We start from the raw sequence: 15,971 nt of genomic DNA on the forward strand, positions 1-15,971 counted from the left end.
CTGAACATTGGGCTTGGAAGAGGATCACTTGGGCTCCAGTCACTGCCTGCCACCACTCTGTGACATCTCCCCTTGGTTTCTGTCCTCCTTTTCTGAAAGGTGGGTGGCAAGTTAATGAGGGCGACCTTTTGGACGATATTCAACCCCCCACAGCCACAGTTTGGCACTTGCCCCGCCCATCTCCCATCCCCTTCCGAACAATCTGGTATGTATAAGCCCTCGAGATTAGAATAGAAGTAACATAGTCTTCTCCAGTTCACGGATTCTTACAATTATTGATACCAACCAACTTCTGGAGTGATATTCCCCTAGCTGTGGCTAGAAATGAGGCTTATCCCCTTCTCACCAAGATGCTTACTGGGTGATAGAAAATTCAGACCTCTCCATTTGAGTAGGAAGAAGCCCTGTAGCCAATCTTTGTCAGTAGCTGTGTGAGGGGATTCTGGGAATGCAAGTATAAACAACAGAAGGGCCTAGGGCAATCCTTGGGATACTGGCTAGGAAATTGGACCTGAATTCAGAACTGGGGGAAGTTTGTTGGCTCCCTGTGTTTCTGGCTTCTGTGTCAACCCGCTTCCCCAAAGCCGTTCTTTACCCACTCCACTCCAGCTGGTGTGTGTATAGAAAAAAATTGTATATGTCCCTGAAAGTGTTCTCTAATTGTTTAAGCCTTTCCTGTTTTGTCCTGAAGGTCAAGATCGCAGCTTCCTCACACACAAGATCAGGCTTCTGATCAAAATCACAATGGGGGGTGGTCAGGCCTCCAAAGCCGTTACTATTGCTAGAAGAGGCATTGCACTCTCCCGTCTCGTGGCTGGGCTGACTATTCAGGGCCCTGAGGTCTGGGGACAGGCCGCAGAAGGAGGCTCATGTCTGTGATGACGTGTGCAGAGAAGAATGTCACCCACAGGCAGCTGCACACCAGAGCCTGTTCGGGGGCATGGCGTCTCCACATGTGCCTGACGGAGGGTCTGCAAGCTCCGTGGCCCGGCCCTGGGGCAGCAGGTGTGCGCGGGAAGCACAGGGGAGGAAAGACAGCAAACGGGCTGCACGACGGGCCTAGCCACAGATGCCCTCCTCCTCACATATTCCCACAGCCATGGGGTCAGTGAGTAGTTTCATCCTTCAATCTCCGTCTCCGTCCTCCCTGCACTGGGAGGCTGTCCTGAAGGTGAGGAGCATGCAATTGGAGCCAGACTTCTTGAGTTCAAATCCCGGTTTCACAGTTTACCAGCTTTTGCCCTTAAGAAAGTTATGTAAGTTTTTGAGCCTCAGTCTCCTCATTTGTCAAATGGAAATAATAATAGTTGTAGTAATTAAAGAAGTATGCAATGTGCTTAAAGTAATGCCTAGCACAGAGTAAACTTTCAGGGTTAGAAGTGGTAGTACTGACCCTGACCTGTAAGAGCGCAAGCATCACGGCCTTGGAGAGACTTGGGGGTCCATGCCACCGGTGTGCTACTAACTGGGTGACCTTGAGGCTGTCTCATAACTTCTCTGAGCCTTGTTTCCTTATCTGTAAAATAGGGAATAATAGTAACTAACTCATAGGGTGGTGTAAGTTTCAACAACAACAAAATTATACATATAAATGTATATATAATATATATAACATAATATGCATATATTATATATAATATGATATATATATAATTTTGTTTTATATATATATAGTTTAGCACATTGTAGATGTTCAATATATAATAGTTTCTTGCTGTTAAAGTAATGTTGGCATTATTATCAGATTTTTAAAAAATAAATGAGAAGTTCCTCAGCTCCCTAAGGCAGTTATTTCTGGCCTTTTTGCACTCCAGAACACTCAGAAAATAATATACACATAACAAAATTCAGTAAAGATGGAGCTGCCCGTGATGAGCCTGCAGGCTCTGGCCTCCTCCCTCCTGGGCCCAGAGGACTATCACACCTGTAGCCCATTCAAGGCACACGTGACACGGGGTCACCTGCAAGGCTTACTAAACCCCAGATGGCGCACTCCATCCCCAGAGTTTGGTGGATCCGAGGTGGGGATCCACAATTCATCGTTCCCAAAGCTTCCTGGGTGATGCTGACGGTCTGGGACGACGCTGGGAGAAGTACTGACTCAGTCTCATCCTGGCATTTTAGAATTGATTGTATCCAAAGGAATTACATTTTCTTCTCTCTCTTGTCATCTAAAACACGATTTAACTCACTTCCCCCTCACTGAAGGCCCGATTCCCTAGTGAATAATACATGTTTAATCGGGGAAAACCTCTTTTATCATGGTTATGTGCTAAATACAGACAGTGCTTCGAAAACACCCAAGTTCCTAAGGAATCTGGTTTTAGACATAACAACTCACCCCCATTTCAGAGGGTCACTTTTCACCTGGCCCCTGTGTCACACAGGCCAGATACCTAATGGTGAAGGACTCAAGCGCTGGAGCCAGACAGCCCTGGACTCCAATCCCAATTCCTTCACTTACTGGCCTGCGACACTGAGCAATTTCCCTAAGCCTCAGTTTCTTCATCTGTAAAATGGAAATAATGATAACACCTGTCCCATAAAGTTGTTTTTAGGATTTAATGAAATAATGCATGTAAAATGCCTGTCACACGGCCCTCAAAAAATTATAACGAGTGAATGGATTCCCGCATTCATTTTTCAAATGTTTCCTGAGCATCTAGTATCTGCCAGACTTAACGCCTTGCACTGAGGAGTCAGCTTTATGCTTTCTTAGTGTCTGTCTTTCTTTATGCCTCTCCCTGGCAATATCTTTCTTCCTAGATCTCTTCCCCGGCTCGCCCCAAAAGGTCTTTTGCCAAAACAGACCATCCTTTCCTTCTCCATTATTTCATTCACCCAATATTTATAAGTGCCTCTTATTTTTTTTTTAATTTTATTTATTTATTCGACAGAGATAGAGACAGCCAGCGAGAGAGGGAACACAAGCAGGGGGAGTGGGAGAGGAAGAAGCAGGCTCATAGCGGAGGAGCCTGATGTGGGGCTCGATCCCATAACGCCGGGATCACGCCCTGAGCCAAAGGCAGACGCTTAACCGCTGTGCCACCCAGGCGCCCCTATAAGTGCCTCTTATGTGCCTGTCGTTATGCTTGTGGAGAGGCTAATGGTAAGCAAATTAGATGTCGTTCTGCCCCTCAAGGAACCTACAGACTGATAGAGCCCAGACGTTAAATGAAGGAAGTGCCAAGTGCTATAGGAACAAACAGGAGACCAGCCCTAACCCGGAGAACCATGAAAGGCTTTTCTATGAGGAAGAGATGTTGAGTTTGGGGCCTAAAGGATTAGTTAGAGATGAACACACCCTAACAGCTGTCAAGACTTGGTTACGAACAAGGCCATCCTAACTAAGATAGTATGGTCCTAGAGTAAGGACAGACGAACGCATCATAGCAGACAGGCCAGAGCAGACCCACAGATTTATAAAAATGTGATATTTAAAAAGGTAATATTGCAGAGCAGTAGGGAAAAGGATGATTCAATACGCATTGATGGGGCAATTGGTTACTCACACAGGAAAAAATGAAGTTAGAGTCCTACTGCATATCCTATTCGGAAGTCAGTTTCACATAGATGACAGACCTACGTGTGAAAGGCAAAACTGTAATACTCTTAGAAGAGAGGAAAATATATTTATGGCTAGCAGGTAGCAAATGAATTCTTTAAGATACAAAAAGCCAAGGGGCAGCTGGGTGGCTCAGTCAGGTAAGCATCAGACTCTTGCTTTTGGTTCAGGTCATGATCTCAGGTCCTGAGGTTGGGGCTCTCTGCTCAGCGGGGAGTCTGGTTGGATATTCTCTCCCTCTGCCCTCCCCCTGCTCGCTCTCTTTCTCTCTCTCTCTCTCTCTGAAATAAATAAATCTTTTTTTTTAATTAAAATTTTCTGTTCAACCAAAGATAGCATACTCAAAGTTGAAAGAGAAGCCAGAGACTAGAAGATTTTTATGCATATAACTAACAACAGATTGGTCTGCAGACTTGTTAGTCTAAAAAAAATGTTATGAAGAACTCCTACAAATCAATAAGGAAAAGATGAAGAACCTTAGTAGAAAAATAGTCCAAGGATCTGAGCAGGCAATACATGGAAACCCCTAATAGCTAATAAGCATATGGGCGTGTTTTCATGCCCAAACTCACTAGGAAATCAGGGAAATGCCAATTAAATCAAGATCCTTCTTCACATCAAATGGCAAAAAAATTTAAAGTCTGATAACAAGGGCATTGGTGAGGTTGCAGAACTCTCATGAAGTGCTGGCAGGAGTATAAATTGGTACCATCACCTTGAGGCCATTTAGGCAAATCTAAAAAAGTTCACAAGTAGGGCTGCCTGGGTGGCTCAGTCAGTGAAGCGTCTGCCTTCGGCTCAGGTCATGGTCCCAGGGTCCTGGGATCGAGCCCGGTGTCAGGCTCCCTGCCTAGTTCACAGCTATCCCTGGTTATAAGGAAATACGCAGCCTTGTTGGCGAGAGCTACCGTCGGAGTGCTCTGCAGCCCCTCGGCAGAAGAAAGAACAAAGCGCGGTATCTTCATACTGCTCGATGCTGTACAACATGGAAATGGGTGCAGGTAGAAATACATGCGTCAACACTGATATGTCTCAGAATACCAAGTTCCAAAATGATAGAGTTTGAAAACAAGCAAAACAGAGCAGACAATGTTTTAAGAATAGAGGCATTTGTGTGACTTATGATGGTATAAAAAACATGCAGAGGGATGCTCAACCCCCAGGTTTCCATGGTGCTCCTGGAGGAAGAAGGGATGAGGGAGCGGTGCAGAGGTGGCCTGAACAGTGTGTGTAATCTTTTACAAAGCTTTTCCCAATTGAAGCAAGGATGGCAAAATGGTAAGGTTTGATGAAGTTGGCTAGGGGTCCACAGGAGTTTCTTATATTGTTCTGACTCATTTTCTGAAGTTTTAAATATTTCATTTACAACAAAAAGGATGGTTAGGATGGAGGTAGAGAGCGATGGGCAGGAAGAGGAGCCGAAGGGAAATAAACATCCCGGAAAAGACGCCAGGCTCTCACCAGCGATGACCTAGAGGAGCTTCGAGAAGCCAGTGGTTCTGGAGTTTGAGAACTTTGGGGACCAAAAGAGGAAATGAGGGTCTCACGAGGCCATGCACGGGATTTGGTGTTTATCCTAAGAGCAAGAAACAGTTGGTGCCCCGCTGTCAGGCTTCTCGGGAGGGGCGGGACAATGGGGTTTAAATGGCTGTGCTAGGGCCTTGGGCTCTGTGCAGGGAGAAGCAGCATGAGGCCTCAGCTTCTGAGCGCTTCGGGGGCGGGTACTCAACACTGCGAACAATCTCCAAGAGTGGGAGAAGGGACAGCGCCCCCGGTATTACTGCCGCTAGAGACCACAGAGCCTCTGTTCTTTCCGGGTGTGGCTGTGATTAGAGTCAGGGAGACCTGTGTCTGAATGACCGTTCTTGCATTTCTACCTGTGACCTCGGCCAAGTTTCTGAATCTTTCTGAACCTGTGTGTTCTCCATGAAGATATTCCTTGAGCTCACCTCATAGGATTAATATGAGAAGGAAAGGAAATGACGGATGTATGTTCCTTACTGACACAGTGAGCCCCTAATGAGTATTAGCCATTGTTGTTTGCTTGTCAGCACTCTCTGGATCAAGCTGCTTAGGCTCTGCAGGGCAGCTCGGGTCTGGGGTACCCTAGAGGGGCAGGCTGGAGCCAGGCGAGAGCAATGACCCGGACGTCCCAAGCTGCTCTGCGGGTCTGGACTTGCGGCAGCTTGCGCAGCATGAGGGTGCACCCCCACAGTCCAGAAGAGGGGCAACCCTAAGGAAGCGTCCCAGGCAACTTCCGCAGCAGCTTCTCCCCCCGCCCCCTCACTGAAGGTGCCAGCGCGTGGTTTTACCCTCACTCGGGGGTACAAAAGCACAGCCCGCCGAGCTGCACGCTGAGTCCCAGCACACCTGGGGACTCGCTTCACCCATGAAAGACCCCAGTCGTCCGACCTCCCAAAAGAGGTGCTGTCAAGGAAGGTGGCTCTTCTTTCCGGCCCCGGCTGAGGGCTGGCTTCCCCCCAAAGTGGGCTCGAAACTAGATAGTTGGCTTCCGCCCGAGAGCCTCCGCGTGGCTGGGTGCTGGTAGCACTCACTTCCTCTGAGCTCTATTTTTACTTGCTATTTTGAGCTATTCCAGCACCTTCAGCCAACTAGAATACACTTATTGATAGCAACTCACGCTTGTTTTGAGTGTTCATTATACTCTAAACACAGTGCATCGTCATGTGGACTTTTCACCAGAATCCTATGAAATTGGAACTGTGATCATCTCCTCTCTTCAGACGAGGACACTGAAGTGCAGAGAGACACGACGACATGGCCAGGGAGCAGTGGACTGGCATCCGATCCCCGGGCTGCTGGCAACGCAGAGCGCCCGGCAGCCGTGAGTCCGGGGACACTGACCCGTGGCGTGAATAGAAAGTTGGCAAGCCTGTAGGTTCAGACTGAAAGCTGTTGCTTCCTCGGCGCCCACTTAACCCCCGGCCAGCCAGCCCGTCCCAGCTGCTGGAATTGGGCAAAGGAGGGAGAGAAGGGCCGGCCCCCTCAAGGTTAGCTCCGACCCTGCCGAGTGTCCTTTCTTCATTCCAGAAGGTTGCCTGCCCCGGACTCCAACCCCCACACGGTTCTGCTCAGAGCCAACCTGAACTGACTGCCTTGACGTCTCTCCTACAGCCCCTCTATCCACGCCTGCGGCATCGCCTGCAAGGATCCTTCCATGATCCAATGGATACATACGGACTCTTGTTGGCCACGGCTCCCTGTTGGCTGCACCTCACAGCAGTGGCCGCCGGGCTCCTCCAGGTGTCAGAAGCAGCTGGCTCGTTAGCAGGGGGCTTCTGGCAGCAAGGGGTGCGGAGCCAACTGCCATCGACTAGAAAACACACATGTGGATGACCTCATTTCCAAGAGATTCCTTGCTGCGCCCTCTAGGAGTGGTGACAAGTGTGAGTCCAGGATGAAGGAGCTGCCTGTGGGATGCAGGGCCTACAGCCCAGGGTTGTCCCTGTCACCAAAGGCAAAGACAGACCCGTGCCTTTCCCCACACTTCTGCCAAGATTCCACTGCCAGATACCCAGAACTTTCATGGGTCCAGGCATTCGTTTGGAGATGGACAGTGGGACATGTAACGTTTCTAAAAGCTTCTCTCTGTAGGTCTTTCAGACATTTCTGCAGCCACAGGCCCTTCGAACAGCAAATGGCAGAGCCGGCACTAACAGAGAAGCTGTCCGTCTGTCCCACCCTTGGGACAGCACACTCTGTCGGAGCTGGAAGAAGCCCCTCCATGCTTTTGGGAAGCACGAGGCTTCTGCTTAAATCACTCTAGCTGGAGGCATCTCACGCCCTCACAGAGCAGCCTAGCCACAGAGCTGAGCAGGCTGAAGGACTTCTGGAGCCAGACTCTAGATCGCTCTTACATCGTCCTCAGAGGCAGGTCTTCAGGAGTCAGGTCATGGGGCGCCTGGGCATCTGACTCTTGATTTCGGCTCGGGTCATGATCTCAGGGTCATGGAGACCTGCTTGTGATTCTCTCTCCCTCTGCCCACCCCTCTCCCCCCGCAAAAAAGAAGAGTCAGGTCTCAGCCCACACTTCCTCCTCCTTAGTGTTTTCTTCTAAGCTGAAGGATCTAAATGCAGTCATTCGTCTGATGTCGTGGTTTGTGACTCACTACCCCTATTCCATGACTCTAGTTTCTTTCTCTTAAATGCACTGTCCAGACCTGAACGGAGTACCCAGATGTCAGCCAGCCAGGGAAGAAGAAAGGGGCCACAGTACGTGGCCCCTCTCATGCATTTATTCATGCTTTCCTTCATTCAACAAATACTTAGTGAGCACCTACTATGTGCCCTGCACATGCCAGACCCTGAAGTCAAGCCACAAGCTGAGAGACAGAGGTGGCACCTGATGGATCTTATACTCCTGGGGCAAAGACAGACGTGAACAGGATGAGGAGGTCACAGGGAACTGCGGAAGCTGGTAGCAGGGAGGCCTACTTCTAGTGTGGAGTGGAGAAAGCTTCCCAAGGACGTGCTCTGTAGGCTACGATGCGAAGAAGGAGTAGGAGTCAGGGGAGGAGGGTGGCAGGAAGGGTGGGGAGCGTTTCAGGTGGGGGGACCAGCTGGTCTGAAAAGCACGAGGAAGGAGGGAGCATTGGAAAGATTGTTAAGGGTCAGTGTGACTGGAACACAGTGGGGGAGGCTGCCTGTGGCCTCCACTGTGTCTAGAGGGATGAAGGGAGGCAGGGAGCCGGAGCATGTGGGCTCATAAGCCAGAGTAAGAATGGGAATTCTGTTCTGAGGTCAACGGGAAGCCCGTGAAGGGCTTTAAACAGAGTTGTAAAGTGGTCAAAATCACATTGAAAAAAGTTTTTGTGACCTCAGCGTGGAGAGTCCACTAGAAGGAGGCTAGAGTCGTTGCGGGAAGCCGGGCAGGAGGTCATCCAGGGGCGCACAAGAAAGACGCAGAGGTGGGCAGCGGAGGTGGCTGTGTGGAGAGCAGTGGGCAGGTTCGAGAACCATGCTAGAGTGGGATGGCTGGGACCTGGTGATTGATTGCTGTGGGGCGGGCAAGGGAGGGCATTTCCAGGAGGCCTGCAGGACTTCAGGTCTCCGGCTGAGCAGAATAGGTCTCGGGCTGTTCCTGAGAGCTAAGATCCAGTTGGCAGCCAAGAAAACCCCTCCGTAGGACGCCTGGGTGGCTCAGTGTTAAGCGTCTGCCTTCGGCTCAGGGCGTGATGGGATTGAGCCCTGCGTTGGGCTCCCTGCTCTGCTGGGAGCCTGCTTCTTCCTCTCCCACTCCCCCTGCTTGTGTTCCCTGTCTCGCTGGCTGTCTCTCTCTGTCAAATAAATGAGTGAAATCTTTAAAAACAAAAAACAAAAAAAACCCTCTGTCCTTTGCACGCATGCTGCTGGCTTCCAGGCACATGCCCCTCATGTCACGGTCTGCCTCCCCCAACCACCCTGCTGATCTCTCCCACCTTTCAGCCAACGAGCCGCCCTGCCCGCGGAGCCTGCCACACTTGTGCGGTGGGTCTCCTGCCCTCCAACGGCTGCCCCCTTCCCCAGCTGCGCATCTTTAAAGAGGCTGCTAATGTCCACAGTAAAGAATGGCCCCGACAGAGGCTGCAGGCCAGGTCTGACTGGAAGGGCGGGCCCTGTTTGCAGCGTCTAGTCCTCTCTGCAGCTGCGAGAGGAAGATGCTTATGGCAATTGGCTTCAAAGCCCTGGTGTGGCAGCGCCCGTCTCGGGAGCATGCTGATTAGCAAGAATTACAACTTCTGGAATTAGACAATGGTGATGGTTGCACAACTTCGTGAATATACTAAAAAAAAATTGTACGCTTTTAAGGGGGAATTTTATGGCATTTGAATTGTATTGCAATATAAATGAAGAAATAAAGAAAGAAACGGTACATGGAGGTCATTGCTGTAAACAGGAGCACTGGGTCCAGGTTGATGATAAAGAAGAGAAGCCAAGTAACATCTTCAAAGGCTCTGGCTCCCCTTCGTGGTTTCCTGCTTGGGGACGTTCTCAGCCCAGTGCTCTTCCCTAGTAATTAACTTCAGGCCATTCGGGTTCTTAGCTGTCCTGGGAGTAGGGCAGGAAGGAAAGGTCACTGGCTTCCCTCCGCAGAGACCTTTTTCTTCTCTACTTGCGCCTGGGAAAGCTTTGAGGTGGCTCGACCCCCGAGTGCTCTGGGAGAGCTCTCTCTTCCTCTGTAGTTTGGGTGTCTTTGCTAACCGCAGTCTGCCCCACCTGCCTTCTCTCTGTCCTCTGTCGCCTCTCCCTCCCCATCCAGATATCACAATCTGGGCTTTGTGCCCTCTCTCTTCCTTTTTGCCTGCCTGGGTTCTCTTGGGTTAGGAGAAATGGGGGCAACTACCTGGTCTACGTTGGTCCCGGGAGCCACTGATGGAGAGACCAGGATGCCCCCATGTGGCCATCAGTAGCATTGCTTCTGGCCTTGAATTTTTTCCAGCGGAAATTTTAACGTTCAAATCTGGGGCAGATGTTTTTCTTCCCCAAGAGATACATGAGAAATGTTAAGGCCTTAAAATATAGGTGAAAAGAAAGAAAATAAATTAGCCACATAGATTACAAAATAAAATGTTAGTGTTTATATTCTGTATCTTTATTTTAAGAGAGGCAGTGTGAGGGGCACCTGGGTGGCTCAGTCGCTTAAGCGTCTGCCTTCAGCTCAGGATCGAGCCCCACATCATGCTCCCTGCTCAGTGGGGAGTCTACTTCTCACTCTCCCTCTGCCTTTCCCCCTCTTGTGCACATTCTCTCTCTCAAATAAATAAAAATCTTTTTAAAAAATAATTAAAAGAGGGGCGCCTGGGTGGCTCAGTCGTTAAGCGTCTGCCTTCAGCTCAGGGCATGATCCCGGCATTGTGGGATCGAGCCCCACATTGGGCTCCTCTGCCATGAGCCTGCTTCTTCCCCTTCCACTCCCTCTGCTTGTGTTCCCTCTCTCGCTGGCTGTCTCTCTGTCAAATAAATAAATAAAATCTTTAAAAATAATGATAATAATTAAAAGAGGCCGTGTGGCCTAATGGAAGTACCATGGCCTGTGGAGAAGAGCAAACTCCCCAGCTAGGCGGTCTTGGCAATCCGACTTCTCTGAGACTTAGTCCCTTCACATGCAAAATGTACATAATTGCAAGACCTACCTCACAGGAATGTTGTGGGATCAAATCCGCTATAGTTAAATGCCTCGCACCGTGCCTGCCAGGAAGTAGGTACTCAGTGCACGTCAGCCGTTCCTGTCGTTGCCATTACTACGACTAGAGACTGGATGGAGGGGCGCTCTCTCTCTTCGGGGAGCTCTGAAAGCAGCGCTGGCTGCCTCGCACAACTGCAGGGGCGCCTGCCGCTCTCCTCTCTCGAACGCCGCCCCCCAGAGGTGTGCAGGGTCGGCTCTCTCTGGAGCCGATCCAGGTGCCTGTTCGGGGACCCTCTGACACAAGGAGGTAAAGAGAGATTTCAAAAAATACACGAGAGAGCAGAATAAAACAATTTTGCCAAACAGGAAAGACAAAGCCAGGAGGGCCAGTCAGAAACAGATTGGGGGCCCCGCTCCCCTTCAGTAGCTAATTTTGGCGCCCTGCCTGGCACCTGGATAGAGCCCAGCAAGTGCTAATTTCCTTCCCTTCCTGTGCCCTCCTGCACGAGGCCCTGAGCAGAGTGTGAACATGGCCTTGGTCTGATCATTCAGTCATCAGATGGCTTTCTTCCTATGAGGTGGGAGGGCCTCGCAGGGGGTGGTCCGCTTGTGGGAGCAGACAGCAAGGAGGGGCACAGCCGCCATGGCGACACAAGATGGGGTGTGTCTCAGACCCTGTCAAGGGCAGAGTCCCCAGTAGCTCGGTACCCTCTTCCCTTGTCTGCCGTCCGTGTCCCAGGACGGAGGTGCCTGTAGTCGTCTGGGCCCTTGGTAGCTTATTAAATCTCAGTGCCACTTGCCAAGACCTCTTTAAGCTTCCTGGCTGTTCTTTTTGCCTTTTCTGCTCGGCTGTATTTATTCTGAACTAAATGGTCCTCGCTGCAGGATGAAAGGATTTGCTGCTGAGTATATGAAAAGAAATCTTGGCCGCATTACAGTTGCACCCTGTCCTTGCTGCCCACCCCCACGCTCCATCCACTAGCTGGTGCCACCGAGACTGAACTGGGAGCCTGTCCTTGGTCGTGCAGCTTGGTGGCAGAGTCCCACTGATGGAGAAGTGAGGTGACTGGAGGAGCTGGCCTTTGGGATTCCCTCTCCCAAATGTCTTGCTGTCCCCAAAAGACTGGAGCCCCACAAACAGCTCACTGACATGCTCCCTAGCCCCACCCCACCCTCCCCCCACACACACGTTCTCTCACGTTTTCTCCCTCTTTCTCCCTCAGGATTGTGCTCATGGATGACGCCATGGACTGCTTGATGTCTTTTTCAGACTTCCTTTTTGCCTTCCAGATCCAGTTTTACTACTCAGGTGAGAGCCTTCCAGGGTCCCATGTGGGCTCCTGTCAGGGGCATGTCTGCCTGTCCTACCCCGGCGTCCTTTCCATCTGCTGCCTGGCACGCACATTCCCCCCACCCCCACTGCCTTCGGTGGCGTGCTTCACCACGGGTCACAGACAGGATGTCTCGTTCCCACTGCTGGTCACAAGATTCGGTCTGACAGCTGACTCCCTCAGCCTTCTCGAGACAACGAAAGCCATGGCGCTTCCAGCCAGCGCGCGGCAAATCCATCTAAGTGATAGGGACAGTCACTAGAGCCATGCACGCTGCTGTAACACACACGACACGCCCACGGTGTGTCCAGTACTCACTGTGTGTGCCAGGCATAGCACTGACTTTAGTGCTTCCGACAGCCCTAGGCGATAGGTCCTCTCAGAGACCCGCTGAGACACAAGGAGCCCAAGTCGCAGAGCTGATTAATGGTGGAGCCCAGACCTGAACAGAGGGCTCGCTCCAAAGCCGGGGCTCCTGGCCACACAGCGCTCTTACTGCCATCAGAGGGGTCTCCCTCGGCCCCGGCTCATGTGTGTGGGCACACATTTTCCCACCCACACAGCTTTTCCTAAGCAGACACCAGCCCTATCTCACCCGCCTGTGCTGCTCCCCATACACACTGGCTATGTCCTGAAATTCCTTCTGGAATCAGGTGTAACAGAAATAGACGCATAAATACAAATGCACAGCAGCTCACACCGTGCACACAGCAACAGACGGAATGCTAGGGTCAGAAATTGCTGACTATGTCCATAAACAGACTTGTTTAAAATGGGCTCTTCCAGTAAACAGAAGGCTGTCCTTGGAGCCTGGACGTGGCCTCCCTGCCAACTGGTGACCCCAGCCAGCCTTGGCCTTTGTCAGGCACCACATTCTGTTTTCTTGATGGCAGCACAAGGGCCTGGTCCGGCAGGGGTGGAGCCTGGGGTCTTGCCACCTGCTCTTAGCGGCTGCAGGCATCTATTTCCCATTTCTCTGAAGCTCCTGGGCCCTTGAGAGGGAGCAGCTACGTCTGGGAGAAACTTCCCCTCCTGCCTTTCAAACATGTAATAAGTTAGCAACTTGGGGCTTTCTCTTCCATGCTGGCCTTCCACCACGCTTTCTTGAGGCAGGGAGGCAGGTGGCCTCACAAGTGAGATGGGGCTCACCAGTGCAAGTGTGCACACGTTCACGCTCTAAAAAATATTTCTAACACTTAACGTGTGCCCAGCACTGTGCTAGATAACGGGGCAGGAAGAGGGGCGAGGCACGACCCCTGCCTTTGTTCAGAATCTTCCACTCTGGCAAAAAGGCACAGCAAATACCCAAAACACAAAGGAGTACAGGGTGCTCAGAAAGTAGGGAATAGGGCATCTGCCTGGGCTAGGAGGTGCTGGAGTGGAAACACACACGGTGGTGTCACCGCTCCCGAGGGCACTGGTCCCATGAGGTCGAGGGCTTCTGCTCCCAGGCCGCCATGCACTGAGCACTGAGGCTGGTGGGGTGCTGAGCTAACAGAGAAGGGAGGATGCGGCCAAGGGACCCCATGTGTCCTTCTTGCCTGACCCGTGCCCCTTCCCCATCACACTATGCAGAGTTCCTGGAGAGTGTGGCCGCCATCTATCAGGACCTGTTGGCAGGCAAGAACCCTAATACCGTGATTGTGCCAACGTCATCCAGCGGGCAGCACCGCCAGCGGCCTCCCTTGGGCGAGGCTAGCATGCTGGAGGGAGTGGAGGCCTCGCTGTTCTCCCAGTGCCTGGAGAACTTGTGTGACCGGCACAAGTACAGGTGAGAAATGGAGGCCCCACCTCAGCCCCGGGGACTGGGCTGCTGGCTCTGGAACAGATGTTCTGATTGGTCCACGGCTCCCGGGGCCCTCGACGGCTGTGGTATGAATAAGCACGGTGCCATCTGCCCAGACCAGGCTGTGGCTGATGGGAAGGCTTCCCAGGGGGCTTCCTTAGGGAGGATGCTTCCATGTGGTAAGACCAGCTGTAGATGACCAGCTTGGCCCCCTTCTCCTTGCCAGGAGATAGATTGGCCTTGGCTTTTTAGAGAGAAGGGGAAAACATTCACTGTACAAAGAATTCACTCGACAGAAAGGGAGGGCGAAGCTGTCCAGTGCAGCACAAGGTCTCCTTAGAGACAGAGCAGCCCGTTTGCATTTCCTCCAACGCCAGGCTGCCGCCCATTGCCTTTTCGCCATTCCCTTCCTCCCACTACCCAATTGAAAGCACCGGTTAGCGAACATACCAGACCTTTCTGTCCCCCGTCAATGCCTTACTTCTGGAGCTCTGCCATGCTCTCCCAGGGTCTAGGGCCCCCTGGGGCAGACAGGGTTCCTCAGTCCTGGCTTTGGGCACCCTCCTAAGGCTGAAGGACTGGATGAAAAGATGGCACTCAGACTTGCTGGTCTTTGAAGCTGGCTTCTGTACTCTCCCTTCCAGCTGTCCCCCCCCAGCACTTGTCAAGGAGGTACTAAGCAACGTTCAGAGACTGACCTTCTATGGATTCCTTGTGGCTCTTTCAAAGCATCATGGAATCAACCAAGCCCTAGGTAAGCCAGAGCTGGCCACGGCTAGCCTCCCCTCTCCTCCAGCACAAAGCCACGTAGGAGGCAGCTGCTGTTGGCAGACAGGGTCCCATGGAGGAGGGGGCATCACCATCCCCACTGTGACTTCTCACGGTCAGACTCGGAGGTCTAGGGAGCCAGAACGTGCACAACAAAGACCGTGCTGGCTTAGGCCTCTCACACTCTGGGGGGAAGGGACAACCTTCCCCACCCAAGGCCCTGCCCCAACATGAAGCAGCCTCTTGGTGACAGGGGTGTGCCCACTGCCTCCCCACAGAATCCCCAGCCCTGCTTCGGGGAGTGGCCTGCAGGCTCGGCAGACACAGGGCTATTTACTCAGTGGCTTTGGAGATTATGTATCAAAGAGACCTGAATCCCATTTGTAAGCAGGGCAAAGGTGTGTCCAAGGCAGCCTTTATTCCCAGCTGGAAAAAAAAAAAGAAAACTGATTAATCTGAAAAGGAGTGAAAAATGAGGGGAGAGGCCTGCACTGGCCCAGTTTTTCCTGTCTGTCGTTTCTTCCTCTGGTTGGCCTTCTCCACCCACCCCGCTCTTCTCCCTCTCACACCTGCTGCTCTCCCAAGGGAAGAGCCACTAGGCCACCATCCAGCAGAGCTGGAGGGCTTGTTATTCGTCTCCCTCTTCCAGAGGTATCCAGGTGTGCTTGAGGCCCCAGGTTCCCGAGTCCCAAAGAACACATAGCCTTCCCCCAGTTGAGAGAAGGAGGTCAAGGGAAGGAAATTTAACATTCTTTAAATGCCAACCATAGTAGGCCAAGTTGCCATAGATCTTTCACGATACAAAGCGCGCTGGGAATGCACCCAAGAGCGCCAGCCCCAGCAGGACTGACTGAGGCCCACTGAGGCACGATGCTGCCTAGCAACCTCCTTATTCTGAACTGATGCTTGGGGTATGCACATGTCTAGGGACCCCTCAATAAGTGTCGCCAAGGTCACTGGTTGGACCAGAGTAGAAAGGCAAATAGGAGCCAGAAGTCAGGAGTTAAGGGGGCAGTGGGTGGAGACTGGCTTAGGTTTCCTTTCACACCTCGGTAACTCACCGCCCTCCCTTCCTTTCCACCAGTCAGCCCACAGGAAGGAAAAGGAAAAGCTAACTAGCATAGGGTCAGAGCCTGGACAACCTCATGCCCTCACTTTTCCAGGGCCTTTAAAAAGGGCGATCACTGCGTCCACCGCTTTGACCAAGCATGACTGCTGGGTGGAGTGGGAGATGGAGCCTCTGCCCTCACCCGCATCTCCAGGGTATGGAATAGAGACCTGGAGATACTTGGGGTGCAGCCAGTTGTGGAGAGGGGCTGTCCTTTCCCTTAGTCCTCAAGGCACTCACACAGACACTCACACACACGAAAGGAGAGGGCTCCATGGAATGCAGTT

General features: G+C 51.8%; 1 protein-coding gene across 1 annotated transcript in view; it reads left to right on the forward strand.

Annotated features, from left to right (window-relative positions):
* Positions 1-15,971, forward strand: part of CSTPP1 (centriolar satellite-associated tubulin polyglutamylase complex regulator 1) — a 180,908-nt gene that overhangs the window by 162,713 nt on the left and 2,224 nt on the right. The window contains exons 5-7 of the mRNA XM_045786554.2: positions 11,915-12,000; positions 13,598-13,793; positions 14,453-14,562. Coding sequence (XP_045642510.2) covers positions 11,915-12,000; positions 13,598-13,793; positions 14,453-14,562 — 392 coding nt within the window. The remainder of the gene's footprint in view (positions 1-11,914; positions 12,001-13,597; positions 13,794-14,452; positions 14,563-15,971) is intronic.

This window comes from Ursus americanus, chromosome 24 (genome assembly GCF_024610735.1).
Source record: "Ursus americanus isolate L20-20 chromosome 24, mUrsAme1.1.p, whole genome shotgun sequence".
Classification (NCBI taxonomy): Eukaryota; Metazoa; Chordata; class Mammalia; order Carnivora; family Ursidae; genus Ursus; species Ursus americanus.